The sequence below is a fragment of the Phascolarctos cinereus genome, unplaced genomic scaffold, assembly GCF_003287225.1.
Source record: "Phascolarctos cinereus isolate Bilbo 61053 unplaced genomic scaffold, phaCin_HiC Scaffold_7;HRSCAF=346, whole genome shotgun sequence".
NCBI classification, from domain to species: Eukaryota; Metazoa; Chordata; class Mammalia; order Diprotodontia; family Phascolarctidae; genus Phascolarctos; species Phascolarctos cinereus.
Genome location: NW_027556180.1, coordinates 1,035,755 through 1,060,232, shown reverse-complemented (window position 1 = coordinate 1,060,232; position 24,478 = coordinate 1,035,755). Strand labels below are relative to the sequence as shown.

The following is a 24,478-nucleotide window of genomic DNA, read 5'->3' as shown; positions in this document are numbered from 1 at the left end:
CGCCCTCCTCCCCCTGCCCCTTAGAATCCCTTCTTGCCTTACAAGCTCAGCCCAGACACCACATCCTTCATGAGGCTTTGCTGGTCCTCATCCCCAGCAGCCATTTGGGCCTCGCCTTTGAAATGCACTCATTTCTTTCATTTATCTACTTAAATGCTGCTTCCCCCATTAAGGGTAGGGACTATATCTTGTCCTTCTAACTCCAGTACCTGGTACAGTGCCTCATGTATGGCAGGTGTTTAATTTTTATTGATTTACTCCAGTCATTAATAAAAATATTAGACAGCAGAGGACCCAGTACAGATCCCTCCTTCCCACTGAGATTAAACCAATGGTTACTCTTTTTCATCCAGTTCCTCTAATTATCTTTGTGTCTCAACTACATCTTCTCATCTTTTCCACAAAAATGACAGATGTTACCCAGTTCCTTTCTAAAGCCTTTGTAAACTCAGAAGCCATTTAGAAATGCTGTCACAAAGGAAACCAGGTGAGTCTGGCAGGAGATGTGCTTGATGAAGCCAGGCTGGCTCTTGGTGATCACTGCTTCCTTCTCTAGTTTTCACTAACCATCACTTTAAGTATTCTAGAATTTTCCCAGGAATCCTAGTCAATCTCATTGCTGTAGAGTTGGCCAAATGTGTTCTATTTCTGCCTCCTTGGGCCTATAATACCTCGCCCAGCTGACCTCCAGAATCGCTCTGGAGATTGCTGAGAAGGGTATGAGCAGTCATACCCACCTGTTCTTTGGGCACCTTGGGCTCTATCTCACTAGTGCAGGGCCTGTGACACACTCAGATTGCCTACAGGAATAACTGTAGGGGCTCTAACCCAATGCAAGAAGCGTTTGTTCAATATGTAAGGCATGCGGAGCCCTGGGGGTGATGGGGGAGAGGGCCTGGACCAAATAAAAAGCACCCCCTGCCCTCACCCATCTGGCAGTTTGCTGTGGTGACACAATGTATGCCCATGCTAGTTTGAGGAGGAACACGGATAATTACAGGAATCAGGAATGTTGTCCTCAAGAAGTAGATGGAGGGTTTTTGAGAGAGGCAAGGAGAGTGTGGGAACAGCTTTTGCAAAGGTGTGGAGGGAGGAGATGGGAAGCTACTGTTAGGAAACAGCAGGACTCTGGTTGGACCAACATCTATAAGAAACCTGGCAAGATCTGCTGAGCTGGCCAAGCTTGGATGCGGATGTTCTAGCTCCCATGACAAGTTATCAAAGGGTCTGGAGCGGGCCGATGGCCGGCCAGACTTGGGCTTTAGGCCCCACACACCGGTGTCACACACCTGGCCGCTGGCCACCCTTCAAGCTGGACACTGGTGTGGAGGATTGGTGAAGAGAAGTCATTAGACGCTGGGAGTCCAACGAGGAGGCAGTAGTCCAGGCAAGAAGTCATGGTAGTCGGTTGGATTGGGGGGTGGGGGACAGAGAGGGGAGAGGGGATGGGCCCAAGGTGAGAAATCTAGAAGGCTGGAAATAGGTGCTGGCAGTAGAAATAGAAAGCTTAGGCATGGGTTTCAGGGTTCCTTTTTGGACAGGTTAAATCCCAGTGGAGATGCCCAAAAGGTAGAGCATGGGAGGGAGGTGAAGGCTGGATGTGAATCAGCTGCCTGGACCTGAGAGCTGCTGAGATCATGGGGGGAATGAATGTAGGAGAAGAGTCTTGCGGGCCCCCATGGTTACAGAGCAGTGTGTGGTGATGAACTAACCAGATAGCCTGAGCTAGGAGGACAGCCAAGAGAGAGACCAGAGTCTGAAGACCCAGGGAGGAGAGAGCTGATCCCTTGGTCAAAGAAGGATGAGGCTCTTGGATCTGGGTGTTGAGATGCCAAGTCAAGTGGAGGGAGGAGGGCTGGAAGCCAGGCAGCAGGAAGAGAGTGAGCAGAGGCTTTTAAAGAACTTCCAGTCTATGGAAGGGAGGCAGTTAAGAGAAGGCTGAAGGTGCATGAGGAATGGTATGGGTGGTTCTGGTTGACTTTGAGGATAGAGTGCATAGAAAGGTTGGAGAGAGAGAATGATGGAGGAGGGGATGAGCTGGTCTTGGCCAGAAGGGCTCCCTAAGTGGGTGATACCACCCCTTGGGGGGGGGGGCAATGGATAAAAATTAGGAGGCAGTGGAAGCATAAGAAAAGAGAAGAAAATTTTGAAAAAACGTTTGTACGTGTTTCATTTGTTGTGCAACAGAGTTAAAATTGTCGTGATTACATTGTTTTCCAAATAAACACACTAAATGCAAGTTATGATCCATCAGTGGTCAAGTCCTCCTATAGGTCTTAACAAGCAAGTGTTGGCCGGTGGGTGTGTTGTGCATTGAAGGGAAGTCCAGCATGCATAGGTAGGAATATGTGAGTGTTGTGGCTACATGATGCAATATTGCATCATCAAAATTTCAGTGCAGGAAAACCCCCCACAAATTTACAATAAATGATTAAATTTAAGATGTATCATTTTAAAACTATTTTATATATATTAAATGATGTAAATTTCAAAAAAAAAAACCCACAAAACTAAAGGGTTAAAGAAAGTAGATTTCCAAGGGAGCAGCAGAGTAATTTTTTTTTAAAGGGGGCGGTAGGACAAATAATTTTGGGAACCTCTGCATTAAGTGGAGGGGGATGGAAAAGAACCTTCACAGGAGGTGAAGCCAGGCTGTGGCAGCCAGAACGGTTTAGGCGCAGGGATGAGCACAGACCGAGGCATACCTGGGGTAGAGGAGTATGGGCGGGGAAAAGGGGCAGGCCAGTATGTTAGTTTGCCACAGGAATCAGACTAGAAAGGTGAGAGGGCCAGGCTGTGAAGGGCTTTAAAAGGCAGACAGATGACTGGGGAATGGCGTGGTCAGAGGAAGCTGAGTCTGACAGGTTTTAAGTGGGATGAATATCTGAATGCTACGCTGGCGTCCAGTGGCTGAAGATCATAAGGGGCCCATTTTTAGCTCAGAACAGGACAGAATTTCCCAACGCTTAGAGATGTCTGCCTTACGAGGTAGTGAGTTCTGTGCCTTTGGGGGTATTTGGGCGGAGCCCCACGACCCCGCCTAGACTCTTGTAAAAGAGAGATTCCATTTGAATCCTCTCTTCCGCGCTCCTTCCCTGACCCCATTCTCTGACACTCTGGTGTCGAAAAGACCAGAGTTCCAGCATGATCCACAGCCACTCCCTGAAGGAATTTAAACTTACGGGGAAAGGTGAGTCTTCAGCTTTAATTGTGCCACGCAGACAGACTTCTTCTTACAGTTCTTCTCGTAGGGTAGCTGAAGGTAGATTCAGAGACATCCAATTAGAACACCGGGGGCGGGGCTGGGGCGATTGTAGCAGCCCCAGATGCCCCGACTGGCTTCCCGCCGGGGGTGGGGGGTGGGAGCCCTCCAGAGGAAGCTAAACAAAGCAGAAATCATCCGCCTTCACAGACCCTGACCAGTTGAGGTGAAGGACCATCTGAATTGGGGAAAGTCCTAATACTCATCTGTAAAATGGGGGGAAGGGGAGGGTTGGTCAAGGTAACCGCTAGGGTCCCTCCTGGCCTGTGGTCTCTGATCCTGTCTAGGAATTATTGGACGTTTTAAGAGAAATGCTGCTGGCTTCTGAGTCTGACCACGTGTTAGATGTATGGGCTCCTGCGGGGGCATGCAAGAAGCAGTGGAGATGGTAGAGGTCTGCTCGTGGCGGTCTCGGGCGTCCAGCTCTGCAACCGGGCAAGAACCCTCCTGACCCCGGTCCCATAGCTCAGGCTGTTATTATTCATTCTTATTAGGAGGAGGCAGCAGGAGCATTTTTCAGGAATCCAAGATGCCCAGCGGCTCTGACTTGTCGTCCAAACAGTCCCAAAGCAACGGACACATACACGTGCACACAGCTGGCATTTTTGATTTCCTGAGGTGAGAGCTCTTTTAATCTGCTTCCCTAATTCTGAATAAATATAACATCCCAAAGCTTTGCTTTCAGACTCCATTCTCCCATCACCACTTCCTTCCTCAGGCATCACCAGCACCTTCCAGCCCTTTGCTTGATGAGCCTCAGAGTGCCTAGGGTCTGACCACAAGGACCCACTCATCCCTAGGGGCTAGCTCAGAGGAGCCCTGGGCAGGCCCTGGCATGAGGGGCTGGGGCTGAGCTCGCCCGAGCTGGCTGTAGCCCAGCCTGGGCCATTACCTCAAAGTGTGCCGTGGACTTGCTGAGCTGGTCCAGGATGGGTTGGGGGTGCTCCCAGTGGCCCTCAAGCTCACTTAGCTGGTAGCTGACTTTGATTGTGATGTTGGAAAAGCAGTCATTGTCACACACCTGCCGCAGATGACAGAAGGGTGCTTGGTCAGCTGGTGGGAGCCTCTTGGAACTGGTCAGACAGGAGAGTGCTGGGTTCCCTGGCCAGCCACAGTGGAGCAGCTCCACTCCCAGGCTTCCCCTACTCTGTTGGGGTGGCCAGAGAAGCCCCCTCCCAAGGCCCTCCAGGCACATGGGGCAGGTTCCCAGCAGAACGGATTTGGGCTGGCCAACCACAGACCTAGGGTTTCTAGGAAGCCTTTCTTGGGTGGGTCATCCCATCAAGAGTGCTTTTTTCTGGGTCCTCTCTGAACAGGATTTCACTGGAGCAGGAAGCTTCTCCTCCCAAGGTAGCTTGGCACCTTGTTGGGAGGGGACCTCTGACTGGTGGAGCCCCTCACCCAGGGTCACAAAGCTGGGTCTTCCTGGCCTCAAAGCTGGCTTTCTCTCTCTAGCCCCTGGTGCTTAGCACTTTCCTTATGGGAGCCCCCAGAATCCTATGACAATTCTACTAGAGCCATTCTCTCCCTTTACAGATGAAGCTGAGCTCACACAGCTGCTGTCAGTCTTGCTGACTCCAGGCCCAGGCCTCTGTCTACACTGTCCTCATTGGGAAAAAGAACTGGGATAAAGGTCTTCCCTCTTTGTCTTGTGAACTCCAATGCCAAGGCGCCCTCCACCAGGAAGCCTTCTCTGATTCCCCTTGTTGGTAATGACCATCCTTCTGGACCTAGCCTCCTACCTAAGCTTTGTATCTCCCCCAGTGCTAAGCTCAGTGCCCTGCACGAAGCAGGGATTTCTTGAATGTTTGTGAAACCCAATGAATGAGGGAATGAGTGAGTGAGTGATTCGGTGAGGGAGGGAGGTCCCACTTCCTGTGAGCAGACTCCCCCCCACCCCAGCAGATGAGTAGCCTGCAGCATCCTGTTGTCCCCAGGGCACTGGCACTTTTCCCCTCCCCCATCCTCCTGTGCTTGAATAACTAAGGAGAAATAGATGCGATCAGGAGGAGGGGTGGTCATGGTGAAAAGACCCCCAAGGGAGCAGAGCCAAGTGAGGGCTCAGGTGCCCGGGGTCCTCCTACAGAAGGCCTTTCCTGATTGTCTGCTCCTTGTGGGCAGGGCAGGCAGACACACAGAGGTCACAGGAGAGGAGCTCACCATCCTCACTTGGCTTGACCCCCCTGCTGTGCCATGGACAGGGGCCTGGCCCCCCTACCTCTCCCTCTGCTGGGATGAGCAGGAAGTCGACACAGCCGGGGCCCAGCTTCTCCTGCTGGCTCCGCGAGCTCCGATCTTCGAACAGAACCCGCTTCTGATGCTTCTTCACATCTAGCTCAATGGTCACGTTCAGAGACAGCCCCTTGGAACCTAGAGCAAGGAGGAGAGATTCTGCCGGGGCCTGGCTGGCCCCCAGGACCCTCCTGGGTAGCCCGGTCCCAAGGAAAGAGGACGTCCAGCCAGCCCAGAATGTCCAGATGAGGCTGCTTAGGGCCTTGCCGATGCTGCCTTCCAGGGCAGTGCTGACCACCCCAGGAGGCCCTGGCGAGGCAGCTGGAGGAGAGGCTGCAGGGAAGGAGGAGGTGGGACCGGCTGCAGCCCCAGACCCCTTCCTCTGTCCATGTGGCATGGCAGGAGGCCAAGCCGGGCCAGCCCTCTCCAAATGATGGAATCAGGGAAGCTGGCCAGTCACTTCACCTCTGCCTCAGTGTCCTCATCTGTGAAATGGGGCTCATAACAGTACCTCCTACCCAGGGTCATCGTGAGGATCAGATGAGATAATAATTATACAGTGCTTAGCCCAGGCCTGGCGTGTGAGCAGGAACCTAAAAAATGCTTCCTTCCTTCCTCCCTCCCTCCCTCCTTTTCCCCTTTCTTCTTTCCCCACTCCCTCCCTCCTTCCTTCTATTCTCTCTTCTTTCTGCCCTCCCTCTCTCCTTCCTTTCTCCCTCTCTCCCTTCCTCCCTCCTTCCTCCTTTCTTTCTCTCCTTCCTTTCTTCCTCTCTCCTTCCCTCCTTTCCCTTCTTCCCTTCCCTCCTTCCTTCCTTTCTTCTATCCTTCCTTCCTCCTTCCTTTCTTCTATCCTCCCTCCCTCACCCTCCTTCCTTTCTCCCTCCCTCCTTTTTCCCTCCCTCCCTTCCTCCCTTCCTCCTTTCTTTCTCCCTCCCTCCTTCCTTTCTTCCTCTTTCCCTCCCTCCCTCCCCTCCTCCTCCCTCTCTTTCTTCCATAGATCTGTAACCCTCAGTTTCTAACATCTTTGAGGCTCAGCTTCCCCTTCCTGCTCTGTCTTCTTCCCTCTTTCAGGACTCTTTCTCCCTCTCTTCCACCTCAGGGAAATCACTTTTCAAGCAGGGTCTAGTGAGGTCCTTCATGCTAAAGTCTGAATGACTCATACTCCCCATGCATTCATATCTCTCCAGGCTGTCCTATGGATTCCCCCAGGGTTTCTTCCAGCCCTGCAGCCTCCACCTCTGCCAGTGGTCCCTCTCAGAAGCTCCTTTGTAAGGAGGATGCCCAAGCCAACCTGCCTTCATTCTTCTCCTCCATTTCGTGTGTCACCTGGCCCCACTAGACTGCCCACTCCTTGTGGGCACACTGTGTCTTTCTATCTGATTGTACTGAAATTCCCCGCACTTAGCACAGCGTGTGGCACAGTTATGCTTGGCAGAATGAGGGACAGCTGGGGAGGGGCTGTCCAGGCACAGGAGAGACCAGCAGAGAGGACTCCAGGGCCCCAGGAAAAGGAGGCATCAGAGTCAGATGCTTTAGGGGCCCAGCCAGGATGGTCAGGAGGGAGAAGGGGCCCAAGAGCCAGGAGAACTGACCCTGCAAAGAGCAGGCTTTTGCTTTGAAGGAGCAGCCAGGCACCTACCAGCCTCCCTGCTCTGTGTCGGGGGGCCCAAAGATAGAGAGACAGAGAGGTTCCCAGCCCCCCAGGCTGAGCAGGCAGCCCCCTCCTCAGAGTGGGCCCCTGGGCTTGTGCACACACACATATACACATGCTCACACACACATACACACTTACACATACACATACATACACACACTCACACAAAACACTTAACATACACTCGCCCATACACACACATACATATACACCCACACACACTCATACATACATACTCACACATACACACACATAAGCACACACACACAAAACACTTAACACGCTCACATGTGTACATACACACTCACATATACATATAAATATATGCTCACACACATACACACTCACACATACACATAAGTATATGCTCACACACATATACACACACACATACACATAAGTATACATTCACACATACACATACACACTCACACATACACAGACATAAGCACATACACACAAAACACTTAACACACACATATACACATAAGTATACGCTCACACACACTCACATATACACATACATACACTCACATATAAGTATACATTCACACATGCACATACACAGTCACACATACATATAAGTATACGCTCACACACAAACATACACACACGTAAGTATATGCTCACACACATACACTCACACATACACATATATACGCTCATACACATACATATATTCACACATACACATATACACTCACATACACACATAACCACATACACACAAAACACTTAACATGCTCACATGTGTACATACACACTCACACATACACATAAGTATACATTCACAATACACATACACACTCACACATACACACATAAGCACATACACACAAAACACTTAACACACACATATACACATAAGTACGCTCACACACACACTCACATATACACATAAGTATACACTCACACATACACATATATACGCTCATACACATACATTCACACACACATACACACTCACACACACATATAAGCACATACACACAAAACACTTAACACACACATATACACATAAGTATACGCTCACACACACACTCACATATACACATAAGTATACATTCACACATACACACTCACACATGCACACATACTCATGTACTCCCATGCACTCACACATACACACTCACACATGCACATGCACACACAAACGCAGCAGGTACCTTTCCTGGCCCACGGGCTGTCTAGGGGCACCTCAAAGCACAGCTGGGTGTTGATGTTTTGATTGTCACCAGGCCTCACCATGTTGGGGCTGAAGGTCATGGCGGTCTGCAGCCTGACCACAGGCCTGGAGCTGGGGGGGGAGAGACGGGAGGCCAAGGCCTGAGCCAAGGAAGGTAGGGTGTGGTCTGGTGGACATTTTTAGTGTTTTCTTCTCCCTTTGGCAGGTTTTATATGTGGGAAGGGCTGCTTGTGTGGCTCCGACTCCCCTCCCCACCCAGTTCCCATGACCCTGGTAACCCCAGCTCCCACATGTTCCATCCCCACCTCTCCCAAAGGGGCTCTGACACCGCTGTCAGAAGGGATGGCCCTCAGTGATGGGGAAGGGACAGAGGGGCAGACGTTGGGGCACTCCTACCACAACACAGCCGCCCGGCCCAGAGAACCAACGGTGACGTCGTCCAAGCCATCCCCGGAGACGTCGACTCCCCCATCAACGGATGCCCCAAAATACCGAAGCCCTGGGGCCAGGTCGGCTGCATGGACCCGCTGCCGAGGCAAGGTCCATCCAGCCTTCTGTGAAAGCCTTGGACTCCCCTTCGGCCCCTCCCCACCCAAGGAAGCCCCCAGAAAGAGGCTGAGGCTTGGCTCTGGGCATCCTGCATGGGGGCCCGGGCTTCCCGGGGACCCTCCTCCCCTGCCCCAGAGCCGGGCAGGTGACCTCACAGGCCTGGGCCTCACTGTAAAAGGAGGGAGCTGGACCAGACCCCTGCTGGGCCCCCGGCAGCTGCCACAGGAGAGGAAACACCAGGCCTGGAGTCGGGAGGACCCAAGTTTGAATCCGGCCTCAGACATGTCCTAGCTGGGTGAGCCTGGGCGAGCCACTGAACCTCTGCTGCCTGCCTCGGTTTCCTCATCTGTAAAATGGGGCTATTGTTGTGAGGAGCACATGAAACCATATTTGTAAAGTACTCGGCACAGCGCTGGGCACATAGTAGGTGCTTCCTGCCTCCCCGCTCTAGAAAAATTGCTATGATCCTAGGCATGCCAAAAGGGGGACCACGGCACATGTGTGTCTGTGTGTGTGCATGTGTGTATGCATGTGCAAGTATATTGTATTTGCACACACATGTATATATTTGTGCATTGTATAGGCACATGTTTGTTGCATGCACACGTGTCTGTATACATGTGTACCTGTGATATGTGCACCTGTGTTTGCATGCACATGTGGGCACATGTATGCATGTGCTTGTGTGTGTGTGTCTATTGTGCTCGTGCACATGTGTATGTGTTTCTGCATTGTACTGGACATGTTTGTGTGTGTGCACATGCACATGTGCGCATGTGCACGGTTGTGTGCATGTGTGTTTGCACTGTATGTATCCATGTTTTGTGCATGTGCATATGTATGTGCTCAGTGTATGTGTATTGTGTTTGGGCACGCTGGTGTATGCATTTGTGCATTGTATGCGCACACATTTGTGTGTGTTTGTGTGTATGCACATGCATATGTTGTGCACATGTACGTGTTTGTGTGCATGCATGTTTGCACTGTATGTATGTGTATGCATGTGCTCAGTGCATATCTGTTGTGTTTATGCACACATGTGTATGCATTTGTGCGTTGTATGTGCACGTTTATGTGTATGTGCAAACACACGTGCACATGTGTTTGTGTGTTTGCACTGTATGTATCTGTGTTTGCATGTATGTGTGTGCACGTGTGTCTGTGTGTGTGAGGAGGCATGCACCCCAGTTTTCCACCCCCAACCCCTGGAAGATGGTAGTGTGCTGTAGGTCTGCCCAGGGAGTGCCCGGGGCACGGGCTGTCCCCATATGGAGAGGAGAGGGAGAGGGGGGCACGGGGAAATTAAGCCCGAGCCCGAGCCTCTGGGGCTCCTTGCAGGCTACCTGCGAGGGGCTGCTGGTAATGCCGTGGGGGTGCCCATTGTAGATGTAAATGCTGCCAAAGCTGCCCTCCGCGTCTGTCGGGTACCCCTCCAGAGGGGCCCCGATGGCCACATCGCCCAACTTGTCCTGGTTCAGGTCTCCTATGGCAGCGATCGCAAACCCAAATCTCGCGAAGGCAAACTGGGGCCAGCCGCTCAGAGTCAGCAGCAGCGGAAAGGAGTCAGCCTGAAAACAGAGGCAGAGAGGACGGGTTCTCACGGCACCCCCTGAGGGAACCCTCCTTTTAGGCAGCAAAGACCCAGAGTCAACAGGCCCTGAGCTCCAATCCAACCCTGGCAAGGCACAGCAGCTCTGCCTGCCTCAGTAAGCTCATCTGCAAAACGGGTATCATAACAGCACCGGGGCCTTGGTGAGGGTCAGGCGAGCTGATGTTTGTAACGTGCTTTGGACCCTTCAGGCCACATCTCGAGGCGGCCTTTCTCTGTTGCCGCAGCTTTATAGACAGAGGCAGCTGAAGCTTGGCGGGGTCTTCAGGGACGAAGCTGGGTGCACAGCCGAGGTCTTCCTGGGCTTCTGCTGCCCCGCCCCCATGCCCTGGTAGGGCGTAGACATGGAGAGCATACCCGCTCTACATCCAGAGAGGAAACGCCAGCTGGGCAAGGACTGGGCCAGAGACCCTCTCCCCTCCCCCCAAGCAGTCCTGCCCGAGGACTGCAGGCCCTGGGCAGGTAGCGGGGTGCACTGGGCCCATGGGCCGTCAGGACCAGAGGCTGACACCCCCGGGGAAGGAGCGGGCCTCCGAGAAGGCCCCGCCCAGGGCTCTTGGCCTGACGTCACCAGGCCTCGTGGGATGGGGGTGCCGGGGCCACTGAAGCTAGTCATCTGTGGGGCGCTCTGAGGGATGAGGACGGGGTTTCTCCTTACTTGTCCTTCCAGGCGGTACACATACACCCTGCCTTCTTCCCCGCGAATGTGATAAAAAGGGGCTCCGACGAGCAGGTGGTCCGCGACCCCATCCTGGTTCACATCCAGGGCGCAAAGCTCAGAACCGAAATAGGAACCCATCTAGAACCCAGAAGGAAGTTTGCAGCCTGAGCCCCAGCCGTGGCGGCTGTGCCTGTGCGGCTCAGGGCAGAGCCCTGGTGTCTGAGGGGCCGTGGGCAGGTCTGCGTCCCGGGGAAGGTGCGCCCTCGTCCTGGGACCTCTCCCTCTCTTCCTTGAAGGCTGCTGCCTTCTCCTGCTTGGGGCTGGAAAGCCTTTCCCACCTCTCTGATCCCCCAGCTTCAAGAAACTCTCCCTGCCCAGCTGACCTCGCTGTCTGGCACTGGGCGCCAGGCCTGCCCAGGGGGGCTTGCTCTAACAGCATCACCCATCAGTAAATGTGGAGGGACCCAAGGCCATGGAGTTTGGGCCTGAGCCCTTGGCTCACAGGCATCGCTCTCCTTGGGAGGCTGCCTTAGCCCTCTCTATTAAGCCCCTGGGCTCTGGCTCTGGGAAGGCTCACCCCTGAGAGCAGAGGAGCCTCAGCCACTCCAGGCCACCTGTGGCTCCTCTGGCCCCACAAAGTTCTCTGTCCCTCCTGCAGGGCTAGTACCTGCTCCCCCTCCAGGACAGGGAGGAAGCCTTGGGCTGGAGCGTCTTTCCGGACAGAAAGCACCTTTCCTTTCTGGCCGTGCCGAGGTGCACCGGCGAGGTAGGAGGTGCCACCGTGTGTTTTCACCACTGTCAGCGAGTAACCTGTGGGGGAATCACAGGTGAGCTAGGAAGCAGACCCCCAGGGCTGTCACAGCATTGACAGAAATGGGAGTCCTTTTGTGCCTGATCGGGCAGGCAGGGGCCTGAGCAGCCAGACTGCCTCCCACCCCCCACCGGGCTTCCTGGAGGGTCCAGTCTGACTGCTTCCAGTAGCGGGGTGTTTGCTAGGATCCCCAGCCTCGGAGAACATCTCCTCGGACCCCCTCATTTTACAGATGGGCAAGCTGATGTTCACAACGGGGAAGAGACTTTCCCAAGGTCACCCCAAGTGCTAAGTAGCAGGCCTAGGGCTCCACATCAGGGGAGGGGCACCCCTTCACTGGCAGTCAAAAGTCTGCCAGCAGTGCTTGCTCACTCACTTGTGCCCATACACAGCACACACATGCATGGCCACAGTCTGCCTCAGTTTCTCTGTCTGTACCTGCACCCCCCTCCACCCCCCCCATCCCTGCCAGAGCACTTAAAGAGTTGCCATTGGGATAGATTCTGGAAACCCAAGCTCAAAGGGGAGCAGACCCAAGGGGGAGATACAAAAGGGGATCCCCCCGGAGAAGAGGCTGCCCAGCTTTGCACCTGAGCCCCAGCTCCAGCTCTTTGGTGTATTTCTGGGGCATTCATTAGGGGGGCTGTCCCAAGCCAGGCTGGCAACCCTAGGGGATCCCCAGGATAGCTCTGGCTCCTTTGGGGCTGGGGACGTTGAGCCATCCTCCCTCTTTCCCTGCCCAGAGCCGCCCCAGCCTCGGCCCTCACCCAGGTAGCTGTACTGGGCAGTCCTGGGCTCCTTTGTGGACTCATTGAGGAAGTGAAACTGGTGGCTGTCTGTGTTGTACAGCATGACCCCTCCTGACCAGTCAAAGGCCCCCACAGCTCCCAGCAGGACCTGCTGCTGCCACAGGGAGGAGAGAGCAACTGCTGTCAGAAGGATAATAGGGAGAAGATGGGATGGGGCAGGGGAGGATGGGATGGGATGGAGAAGGACAGGGTAGGGGAGGATGGGATGGGATGGGATGGAGAAGGAAGGGGCAGGGGAGGATGGGATGGGATGGCATGGGATGGGGAAGGAAGGGGCAGGGGAGGATGGGATGGGATGGGGAAGGAAGGGGCAGGGGAGGGTGGGATGGGATGGGGAAGGAAGGGGCAGGGGAGGATGGGATGGGATGGGATGGAGAAGGAAGGGGCAGGAGAAGATGGGATGGGATGGGGAAGGAAGGAGCAGGGGAGGATGGGATGGGATGGGATGGGGAAGGATGGGGTAGTCCAGGATGGGATGGGATGAGATGGGTCTTACTTGTTCGTTGATCAAATAAGAGAATGATATCACTCTGTTCTAGGGGATTTGTTGTAGTGAAAATGGGCCAGATGATGGAGATGAGGAAGGCTGGAGGAGGAAGGTGGAATCTCTGCCCCACCCCCCAGATTAGCAATGACACCAGGTGCTCATTAGCCCAGCTGCCAGGCCCCTGATTCACAGTATTTTAGCCCCTTGGGAGAGGGGTAGAAGGGTCATGTGTCATCTGTCTTTGTATCTTACCAGGGTGCTTAGCGCTAAGTGGGAACTTATGAACTATAGTAATGAACAAGTGAATGAACAGATAAGTGAATGGGTGGGTGGGTGTGGGGGGGACAGATGAATGGATCCAGAGGCAGGCTCACCCATACCTTGCCCAGGATGTGGGCACTGAAGCCAATCTGGGCCAGCTCATACTGTAAGGCTTCTCCGACAGTGCCTGTTAAGCCAGAGAGGCATGACGTGAGATTGAAGCTGTTTTGCATTCTTCAAGGAGGAGGCCAGATGGTAAAAGAGGCCACTTAATGAAAGGTGCCCAGATCCCTAATTTAATTTGCAGCCAGGGTCAGTGTCCAGGCCATGACAAGCCCTCGTTGTGGCTTTCCTCAATGGGGCTCAGACCCCATTGAGGAAAGCCTTGGTGTAGATCGGGTTGGGGGCAGGGAGAAGGAAGGGAAGGTCTGGGAGGGAGGGGCAGAGTTTATAGGACAAGAACATGTCTGTGAAGGGCAGGGCACGTCCCTGCTCCGGCTGTCCTGCAGCCAGTGCAGCTTCAGCATTTGAGGATGGGGTAGTCATTAGTCAAAACCTAATAGAAATCAGGCTCAAGGCTGCTCAGTAGGCAGTATGTTTTCTTCTCTCATCTCAGCCATGAGCCTCTGATTGCACTGGCCATGGGTGCACATGCCCAAGGGCTCTGAGGTTCCTGCCTGCTGGCCAGAGCAACAGAGAGGGAGGAGGAGAAGAAAGAGAAAGGGGGAGAAGGAAGAGGAAGAAGGGAAGGGGGAGGAGGAAGAGAAGGAAGAAGGAGAGGAGGGGGAGCAGGAAGGGAAGTGGAGGAGGAGGAGGAGGAGGAAAGGAAGGAGGAGGAGAAAGAAGAGGGCCAGCCAGGGCAGCTGGTGGTCGGGATCATTCCAGGGGCTACCTTCTACACTGATAATCCTTTGCTCAAGGCTGCCCAGCAATCCATCCAGAGCTGAGTAGTCTGTCACCTTGAAGGCGTGGGTCTCATCCGGGTCTGAGGCAATCAGGTGCAGCTCCTGATTTGCCTTTGTATTGTTGAAGGCAGCTCCAACCTGTGCCCAGTGCCGGGAAGGAGGGAAAAGAAGGAAAGGGAAGAAGCACTTATTAAATGCCTACTCTATACCGGGACTATGCTAAGTGCCACCTCTCAGGTGCTGGGGTGGGGGGTGGAGAGAGAGAAAGACAGAGGCAGAGACAGACAGAGATTGAGAGAGAGAAAAGAAGAAGAAGGAGGAGGAGGAGGAGGAGAGGAAGGAGAAGAAGAAGAAGAAGAAGAAGAGAAGAAGAAGAAGAAGAAGAAGAAGAAGAAGAAGAAGAAGGAGAAGGAGAAAAAGGAGAAGAAGGAGAAGGAGAAGGAGAAGAAGGAGAAGAAGAAGAAGAAGAAGAAGAAGAAGAAGAAGGAGAAGGAGAAGAAGGAGGAGAAGGAGAAGAAGAAGAAGGAGAAGAAGGAGAAGAAGAAGAAGAAGAAGAAGGAGAAGAAGAAGAAGAAGAAGGAGAAGAAGGAGAAGAAGAAGAAGAAGAAGAAGGAGAAGAAGAAGGAGAAGAAGAAGAAGAAGGAGAAGAAGGAGAAGAAGAAGAAGAAGAAGGAGAAGGAGAAGGAGAAGGAGAAGAAGGAGAAGAAGAAGAAGAAGAAGAAGAAGGAGAAGAAGAAGAAGAAGAAGAAGAAGAAGAAGAAGAAGAAGAAGAAGAAGAAGAAGAAGAAAAGTGGGAGGGAGAGGGGGAGGGGAGGGGGAGGAGGAAAGGAGAAGAGATAGAGACACAGAGAGCAGAGAGGGAGTGGGGAGAGAGAGAGAGAGAGAGAGAGAGAGAGAGAGAGAGAGAGAGAGAGAGAGAGAGAGAGAGAGAGAGAGAGAGAGATTGAGAGAGAGTTGGGAGGGGTGAGGAATGAATGGGAGCTTCAGGATGTGGAGAAGGGAGGCTTTTGCCTAAGCAGGGAGTGGAGGGACAGGCTTGAAAAGTCAACAGTCAGGACAGTTCCCTCATTCCCTAGAGCCATTCACTTGACAGGTTTGGCGGACTCTTGAGAGATGGTGGGCTATAGTGGATAAGGAGTCAGCCTTGCCTCAGTTTCCTCATCTGTGGCCTTGGCCACGGCAGCCCCTCCAGGGAGCTGGGGTGCGTACAGTGGCGCTCAGAGTGGGAGTTCTGATGGTTCTTACTTTATCTTCTGCACCTGTCCCTTCTCTCCATCCCCACCTGAGCCAAAGCCTCCATCACCTCCTTGCAATCACCTCCTCTCCGTCTTCCAGCTGCCAGAGGTTCACTACCTTACTCAAAAATCTTTGGTGACTCCCCGCTGCCTCTCCAATAAGATGCCAAACCTGGAGCCTGGCAGCGAAGGGCCTTCATGGCACAGCCCTCTCTGACCATCTCTATCTTATTTCATCTGGTGGCCCTCCACACTCTCTGCGGCAGGCATGCTGGCAGCACCCCATCTCCTGCCTCTGCGTCTGTCCCTCATGTCAGAACGCTCTCCCCCTTCACCGCTGAGGTTCCTCAGAATTCCCGGCTTCCCTCCAAGCTGAGCTCAGGCAGCCCTCCTAGCCACACAAGGCCTTGGCTGGCCCTCCCCTCTGCAGTCACACTGCCCGGCCCTCTCTGCATCCCTGGCGCCAGTGGTTTTGGCTAGAGGGGTCACGGCCAAGGCTTCTGGGACATCAGCTGAGATGGGCCAAGGGAGCCCACTGCGGGCCATGGCCTAGAGGTGGAGGGGGCGTGATGGAGGAGACGGGGCTGCTGTCATGGCCGCAGAACTAAGCTGCCTGAGGGCAGGCCCAGCGCTCCCATCCTGGCATCCAGCACTGGGCCTGGCTCAGGGGAGGTGGGTCATCCTCTCCCTAGGCCACGGCGATTTACCCCGATGGCGAAGCGTTCAATGCCCTCCATCTGAGGGGAGTGGATTACGGTGCTCAGGTTCAGGGGGTCCTGAAAAATGTCACCATCTGTCAGCACCACAATGACCTTCGAAGCCTTCTCCCGAGATCCCCGGCTAGGAGTGAAGATGGAATCCCTGGGGAAGAAAATTGTGGGGGGGGTCTCAGGAAATGGTATGGACTGAAGGGATGCCCAGCCACTGGAGTGGAGGCTCCATCCTGCTCTGCAAGGCCTCAGCGGTCCCAGTGATGTGTGTGTGTTCAGGTGTGGGTACTTGGAGAGAGTTCCCAGTGAGGATTAAGGTGGGGAGGCACCACCGGAGAGGTTGCTGGCCTGGGGGTTACCATTTTGAGCCTCAGTCTCCCATCTACAGAATGGAGATGGAAACCCTAACAGCACTAAGCACCTCCCAGAACTGTTGCAGGTGCCCTGTGACGTGCCTCTGCCCAGACAGGGTGCTGCTGTAGGTTAGGGTGGACCAGGGAGCTCCCCCAGGGCTGAGAACAACCCTCGCACTCACAGGACATGCTGAATGGCTGACGCAGTCTTGGTCACGTTCCCCACTTGGATTATGTTCATGACTCTCTGGAGGGAGGCAGGGGCATCTCTGCTGTACTCAAGGTCAAATTCTGTCTGAATCACTGCCCCGTACTGCACCACTGCGAAGCGGCACTGAAAGAAAGGGGTGCCCCAGCCCCAGCTGTTACACTCCCTGGCAGGCTGGAGGGAGCCTGGAGGAGCCAGGAGGGAGAGGGGTCACAGTCTGGAATTCTCCTGAAGGCCTCCATAGGACACTATACAGCCCTCCCAGCCTCGAATGTTCTGATGGCCATCAGTATAACATCTCCCCAGCCTCCAAGGCCCAGGTAGAGCCAGCCTCACCCTTTCAGCTGCCCTGCCTCTGGGGTCCAGGCTTCTTTTCCCATCCATCCCTTTCTTTTCCCTGTCTGAGCTAGCCTCATCTCCCTGACCAGACTGGGATTCCCTGGGGGCAGGCCCAGGTCCGGGCCTTCTCTTGCTTTGATGTAAGATGTGCTCAAGACACCTGTGTGGAATGGGATGGAAAGTGAGTGGGCTTCACATATTTTGTGCCTGTCTGTCATGACTATAGTGTGGGCTCTTACCCACACTCGGGTTTAAGGGGCCCAACTGCTCTAAGCAATAGGGGAGAGTCAAGGGCAGAGTCTGGTGGCTCATGGCCAGAGGGCCTGGGCTGGCAGCCAGGGCAGGTGCCCAAGGGCGGCAGGTACCTCAAAGCATTTCTCATAGAAGGTCTGCATCATGCTGTAGATGAAGGCCTTGGCTCTTTGGAAGTCAGGGGGGTCTATACTTCCAGACCCATCCAGGACAATGGCGATCTCTGTGCCTGGCATTCACAAAGACAGAGATTCAGAATAAATCCTGGAGCCCTGGAGATGGAGTTCAGGACACCCTGAGGTATGTGTGGTGGGGGGGGCTGTGAGAAGCCAGCCTTTACCTTCCGGGGCCCCCCTTCTACCCCAGCCAGTGGGGGATGCTTGTCAGATACTCTGCTACCCCCCTACCCAAACTCTGGACCAGAGCCCTCTGGGTGGCATGGAAGTTTCCCAGGCCCTCAGAAGCCCTGTTAGTGGAGATAAAGCTCAGGCAGGGGAGGCCAGACGGGCTGGCGATACGCCATGGCTGCTGAGTGAGACCCGACCCAGTCAAGGTCAGAGAGCCTGGGACCATCTGGGCTGACCACAGGAATAAAGTTTGTGGTCACAGTGACCCAGGTGATAAGGACACCAAACTGGCCTGGGTGCTGGGAGCCTCCTTGTTCTGCCCCAGGGACAGTGGGGGAATAGAGGCAGGGCCACACAGCCACTGTCCAGAGCTCAGTTAATGCCTGAGAACCGACCTTCCCTTAGCTCCCACTGCCCTTGGAGGACTGGACAATCTGAGTGCTAATTGGGCACATTGGTTTTCTGAGGGCTAATAGTGCAACACAGTGGTTTTCGGATCACAGCAATTTGTCCCGTGCTTTACAAAGACTGTTTCATTGGAGTCTCACAACCACCGGGAAGTGCCTGAGGCAGGATTCCAACTGTCCCAGCCCAGTGCTCTAAGCACTGTCCCATCAGACCGCCTTCTCCCTGTGGATGACTAGACAGCCCAGAGGGCATTCCTAGAGAAGTGCGCTATGACAGAACCAGCAGCAGGAGTGCTTGGCAGGATGGCTGTCCTCAGAGTTAGACAGGCTTGCCTTGATTGACCCCAAGGGACAGAACCCAGAGCGCTGTGCAAAGGGGCCAGAGCTATAGGGAAGCAGGTTGGGGTTGGAGCAAATCTGGCCCTGAGAAGGGCTTGGCAAGCCCTCCCACCAGAGTGCTAGTCCTCCCTGAAGAGCTGGGCTTGGAGTCAGGAAGATCTGAGCTCAAATCCAGCCTCAGATGCTTCCTAGCTGTGTGACCCTGGGCGAGTCACTTCACCCTGTTGCCTCAGTTTCCTCAGTTGTCAAATGAGCTGGAAAAAGAAATGGCCAAACACTGCAGTATCTGCCGAGAAAACCCCGAGTGGGGTCACAAAGAGTTGGACGTGACTGAAAAACCGACTGAATGACAGGTGTCAGCTGTTATTTCTGTTATCATCATGATTATCATTGGCTCTCTGGGCAAACATCCTGGCCGTGAGAGCTGCTCCAAAGTAGGGCAGGCCTCAGCCTTGGTGTTCCGTGCTCCCACATGGCCATTTCCAGGAGCCCTAGGGTGAGGGATGCCCAGTCCACCTCCCCAGCCCTGCCCTCTCACCTGCCTCCCCATCCTCCTCCTCTTCCTCGTCCTCGGCCCACTTCTCCTTGATGCTGGGGTTGTTGTTGTGGTTGTTACAGTTGGCGTTGGGGTGGTCCTGGTGGGGGCTGCCAGTAGCAGGATCTAGGCTCAGGCAGGAACAGCCAGGATTTCCACCCCATATTTCTTGGATTGAGAGATTCTCTTTAGGAAACAAGGCAGGGTCACCGTTGGCCACGCTCCACCCCACCCTACCTCCTGGGCCTCAGCCCAGAGCTCACCTACACCAGGGAAGCTGAAGCAGCTCTGTAGGCTCAAGTCTGCCCCCAGAAGGCTGCAGGCCCCGTTCAGCTCCTGGGCCAGGCTCTGTGGGCGTCCTCGCCTCTTCACCTGAGCACACACCTGTCGAGAGATGGGGCTGAGGCACCTGGAGGGCGAGGGGTCAGGGCCCTGCATGGGGGCAGTGGTGACTCCCATGTTGTGAGGGACAGACCCCCACCACTGTCCACACCCCATCCCCCACACTCACCACCAATGTGCCATCTGGACCCCGAGCCATAGAGACCTGAGGGCATGACCCCTGAGGAGTGGGCACATACTCTGTAATGGTTCAAGACACAGGAGGGAGAGGGGCCGGGAACATGGGGAGGGGAAGACAGCAGGAAGGTGGAATACTCAGTGAGGAAGGTCCCGAGAGGTCGTGAGCTGGTCCTCTACTGGGGGGAGGCCAGCCTGGCCTGGAGATCATTGTCAGGGCCAACAAGGGCCAGGCCTTGGCCTTCAGGGCCTCTGTCCCCTTTCTGGTGTCAAGGCCTTCCCTAAAGGTGGGACTGGCCCTTAGACAGCATCAGGACCACTCCTTTTTATTTTCTAGTAGGGCAAACTGGGGCCCAGGAGGCGATGGGGCTAACCCAAAGGCATCCAGAGGCCAAGCCGGGATTAGAACCTGGGTCCTCAGCCCACTAGTCAGGGGCCCTTCCATCTCACCCCTCACCCTGCCCCTCCCAGGTTCAGGCTTTGCTTTGCCCGGGCTGCCCAAAGGGCTCTTGTCCAGGGCTGCAAACCCACTCCCAGAGCTCATGTGAGTGCCTGGCTGTGGCCAGAGGGCCAGAAGGTAGCAGGGGGCCAGGAGGGCAGCTCCTGAAGCTAGAGAGGGAGGAGGCCCCTGAGGGTCCGTGGTTGGCCTTAGAAGGCCTGGGGTGGGGAGGCCTCTGAAGAGGGCCTGCGGGGACCTCTGGGCCAAAGCTTACTCACTTAGGGGCTGACAGAGGATCTGGTCATCCTGGCTGAGGCTACAGTTGTGGAAGTGGGCAGCTCCCTGAGCTCTCCAGGGTCCAGTAACAAGGAGCCTTGTCAAGGGAAAGAAGAGCCAAGGCATCCCACTTGACCTACCTGCCCAGGCCCCGTCTGGCTACCCACACCATCCTCCGGTGACCTCCCAGCTGGGCAAGCCCAGGGTCACTCTGGGGAGATCAGCCAGGCCCCAGGCCAAGGCTAGGGGACCTGTGTCACAGCCTACTGGCTCTGATGTGCCAGGCCAGGCCCCCAGGGGCCACCTAATCCAGTTCTGGCATTGTACAGGTGAAGAAACTGAGAGTCAGACAGGGCTGCCCCATGGCAACCCAGCTTAGTCTAATGCAGATCAAGTCCTCTGAGGGCGTCTCGGCTCTGCCCACTGGGCTGCCACAGGGAAAGCTGGAGAAAGGCCGGGCTGGGGGGAGGCCTCAGAGGCCACCCACCGTCTGCCGTGCAAAGATGAGGACTGAAACCTGCCCCACGCCCAGAGCAGGGGGTGTGTGTGTGGGGGTGATTTCTGTTGGGTTTCCTGATGCCTGGCCTGCGGTGAGCCCTGCCCTGGGGAAGGGGAGCCACTAGCCACCCTTTCCTGTGTGGGTGGGTGCACGTAGATGCCTGGTGCAGGGGCTGGGGGGAGGAGGGGAAGGTGAGTCAGCAGGAAGGAGCAGCTGTGGCAGGGGGTTAGCGGTGCAGACAGACCTGCTAGAGAATCTGCCCCATTCATAGGAAGCAATCAGGTCATCTCCATGGCAACAGCTGCTCCAGGAGCAGCCAGGAGGCAGACGAGGACTGAGACCTAGCCTTGCTTGGCAGGGAAGCAGTCTGCCCCCCTAGCCCTCAGCTTGTCCTCGTCTTCCTAGGGTGGGATCGGGGCAGGCTGGCGCTTCAGCCATCCCCTCCAACAGCCTGTGTCTGTCCTTCCTGGGTCTCCCCATCAGCCACCCATTCCCCTTCCCAGGAGTCCCCGCTGAGGGCATACCCCAGCTGGGGTTGTGGGCCGGTGGCGGGGGCAGAAGCATTCCCTGTCAAATAGGGACACACATGTGACAGTGGAATCTCATACCCCTTGAGGGGCTGCTAAGCAGCAGAAGAAGGTCCTGCCACATCCTGCCCAGTGGGTGTGCCCTTTGGGCAGGGCTGCTGCTGCCCAGGCTTTGGGGCTCCTCTCTGCCCTGCTCCCATGAGCCCTTCTGATCATCTGAGTCAGGACCCCCACGGGAAGTCAAAACTGGAGACCCTGGCCAGGTGGCCAAGGACCCTCCTGCTACATTGAACAGGAGAGCCCAGAGAGGGCAGGAGATCGACCCTGGGGCACACAGCACCGCATGCTAGGACATGACCCCAAGAAAGAGGATCTGGAGGTACTCAGGTGACCCATTTATAACATCAGACAAGGGGAAACAACTAGTCAGAGAAAACGGAGAACGCGGAAAACGCCAGAGGAGTGCTGAAGACACTGTAGAGTGCCTCATTCAAGCAGAGGCAGAGGCAAATCTGTAGAGCCTGGCCCTGCACAAAGAGGGTGGAGGAGAGCCGGTCTGAGGAGGGGTCTGACTCTTTGCTCTACCTCATCAAAGACAAAGGCTCGGCAGCTGGATTTTGTCCCTGGTTGGGAATGTCTGATGACAGAGTTCTGGGATACTTGTTAAGTTTATAATTAAAAATATTTTAAAAAGCAGATGGTGTCTGAGACTAGGATTCAGCTTTGGGGGACTTTGGCAGGCTGCTGGCCAGGGATGGAGTGACCCTGATGATGGCTCTCAGCAAGGGACCTTCAAAGACAACACAGTGAGCGGTGTGGCTTCCATGCTCCAGAGGGGTGTGTTTTCACTCTTTCTCCTTTTTCCATCAAGAAATGGCAAGCTCATAAAAGAGCGAGGGCTTGCATGGTTGCAGCTGCTATATTGGGTGTATTTGTGCAAGGAAAATGCATAATCCTAGTCAGAGGGTTGGGGAAGGGTGAACATGGCCAACATCTAGCTACCCCAGGAAGTCTGTTTTCTGTTTAGCCCGAGGGGCCCCTGGACAACCTTTACTCAGGAGCAGATGGAAGTGAGAGGGCCCCAGCAGCTCCCTCACCAGGTGAGCTGTCCCCCAGCCGAGGGGCTGCCTCCAGCGGGCTGGGGAGGGGGCTGTCCCTCATCAGAGGCCTTCCAGCAAAGGCAGGATGGCCCTTTGGAATACCTTAAGAAAGGGATACTTGGGGTGGGGGGGCATGCTGTGTTTTATGTGCATAGAGTGCCTGGCCTGGGCTGCCCCTCCCCCTTAGAGGGGCCTTCTGGCCAAGCACCCCCATTCCTACTGGGCAGCCCCAGTCCTTTGAACCAGGCCTTCCTAAGTTGTGGTGCCCAGAGCTGTCCACAGTCCTGGGTGGGCCGCAGCCCTCTGCCTGTAGCCCCAGGTGGACGGGTTGGGTCTCAATGGCTGCCCTGTGGCACTATGGACTCCTGGGGAGCTGGGGTTCCTGGCTCTACTCTCCCCAAGTCTTTTTCGGAGGAGCTGCTCCCCCAACCCTAGTGTTTGAACCTGAGGCAAGATTTTATTTTACATTTAATTGTGTTTGAGGTAGTCTGAGACTCTGGTCCACCGAGGTCCTGGGTTTCTGACTGTACTGCCCAAGGGATCAGCAAAACCAGTCTATGCAGGTCCTGTGTGATGCTTCAGGCAGGACCTGAGGTCTCGAGAGCATGGCACCTGGGTCTATCAGGGGCCTTAGCAGGCAGAGAGGTAAACTGAGGCCCAGAAAAGGGAAGCAGCTGCTTGAGAGTCTGGGCCTGGTTGGGGTCCTCTGGCTGGTGAGACAGAAGGAGAGGAAGTGAGGGGACTTCTCTCTGTGGCCTGAGGTTTCTCAGAGAAATAGTTCCGCAGCCCACCTTCTTTCCTCCTCATTTTCTCTGTGACTGCCCCTAGATAAGGAATGGGAATTTATAACAAAGAAAAAAAGAGGAAGAAAAACATGCACCCTGATTTCAGAAGTGGGCTAAGGAACTCTCACTTCTGGATTCCCACGGGGCTGATGCCTTAATTATTCCTCCTGAGGGGGGACCTGAGAGACAGGTGTGCCCTTTGCCTGTGAGGCCCTGGCTGCCCACGAGGCTCTGTGGGCCCTGGCTCTGGAGCCTGAGGGACTGGCCTCGAGGCCTGCCGTCTGACTCAAACCCTCTTTGACATGCCTCAGGGAGGTGCCTCGGTTTCCTGCTCTGTAAGATGATGACCCCCAAGGTCTTCCTTCCCTCCTTTCCCCCTAAGCTGACCAGAAGCCAGAGACCAGCCTCCTCCTCTTATCTCTGCTCGGAAAATGCATCTGCGAACTAAGGCATCTCTGGGGAACCTAGGAATGGGAAGGGCAAGCCCCTGACCAGTCAATAATCTCTAGCTGCTCTCTGTCCCCTCCATGACCAAATGGGGCCTTGTGGCCCAGGAGTGCTGGAGAAAATGATCCCTAACCCCTCACAGAGACGCCTACAGCCCAAAGTCTGAGCCAGAGCCCCAGGCAGACTTTGTCGCTCTGGGCAAATGAGGACAGAGAGTCCGCATGGCCCAGGGAAGTTAAGGGTGTATGCTCAGTCAAAGCCAGTCCCCATCATTCCTAGAGCTTGCCAGCCCCCTGAGGCCACGGGCTGAATAGCTCATGATGTCTCCCCTCCCTTTTTAAAAAAATTATTTATTTTTACTTTTCACATTTACTTCCATAAGATTTTGAGTTTTAAATTTTCTCCCCCTCCCACTCCTCCCTCCCACTCCCCCCACCCTGCCCAAGACGACATGCAATCTGATATAGGTTCTACTTATGCATTCATATTAAGCATATTTTCACATTAGTCATGATGTAAAGAACAATTAGAACTAATGGGAGGAACCCCAAGGAAGAAGAGAAAACAAAACAACAAAAAAGGAAAAGGAGAGCAAATAGGCCACCTCCTCCCGATGTCCTGCTTTACCTCCGTGAGGGTGGCAGAACCAGTAAGGGAGAGCCTGGTGCTCTGGGTGCAGACGCTGGGACCCCTGGGGTCAAAGGGACCCTGGCCGTTAGAGTTGGTGACAGAGGA

General features: G+C 54.7%; 1 protein-coding gene and 1 long non-coding RNA gene across 8 annotated transcripts in view; one reads left to right on the top strand and one right to left on the bottom strand.

Moving 5' to 3' along the window:
* The window catches only part of ITGAE (integrin subunit alpha E), a 52,433-nt gene that overhangs the window by 10,118 nt on the left and 17,837 nt on the right, over positions 1 to 24,478 (bottom strand). For 5 of the 7 annotated variants that reach the window (XM_020964671.2, XM_078147500.1, XM_078147501.1 and 2 more), the window contains exons 3-20: positions 20,388 to 20,482; positions 19,663 to 19,733; positions 19,415 to 19,535; positions 19,155 to 19,337; positions 17,637 to 17,752; positions 16,907 to 17,058; positions 16,369 to 16,522; positions 14,414 to 14,564; positions 13,641 to 13,708; positions 12,732 to 12,864; positions 11,821 to 11,963; positions 11,151 to 11,291; positions 10,227 to 10,451; positions 8,731 to 8,861; positions 8,315 to 8,445; positions 5,481 to 5,632; positions 4,155 to 4,283; positions 3,183 to 3,256 (exon numbers count right to left, since the gene is read on the bottom strand). In XM_020964671.2, the coding sequence (XP_020820330.1) occupies positions 3,183 to 3,256; positions 4,155 to 4,283; positions 5,481 to 5,632; positions 8,315 to 8,445; positions 8,731 to 8,861; positions 10,227 to 10,451; positions 11,151 to 11,291; positions 11,821 to 11,963; positions 12,732 to 12,864; positions 13,641 to 13,708; positions 14,414 to 14,564; positions 16,369 to 16,522; positions 16,907 to 17,058; positions 17,637 to 17,752; positions 19,155 to 19,337; positions 19,415 to 19,535; positions 19,663 to 19,733; positions 20,388 to 20,482 (2,370 nt within the window). Of the gene's footprint in view, positions 1 to 3,182; positions 3,257 to 4,154; positions 4,284 to 5,480; positions 5,633 to 8,314; positions 8,446 to 8,730; positions 8,862 to 10,226; positions 10,452 to 11,150; positions 11,292 to 11,820; positions 11,964 to 12,731; positions 12,865 to 13,640; positions 13,709 to 14,413; positions 14,565 to 16,368; positions 16,523 to 16,906; positions 17,059 to 17,636; positions 17,753 to 19,154; positions 19,338 to 19,414; positions 19,536 to 19,662; positions 19,734 to 20,387; positions 20,483 to 24,478 lie in introns of those variants that run through there. The other 2 variants (XM_078147498.1, XM_078147502.1) reach the window with 2 other exon arrangements.
* Positions 3,729 to 5,103, top strand: LOC144454834 (uncharacterized). Its single transcript, XR_013483379.1, has 2 exons — positions 3,729 to 3,880; positions 4,799 to 5,103. It is a non-coding gene; the product is annotated as an uncharacterized LOC144454834 (long non-coding RNA).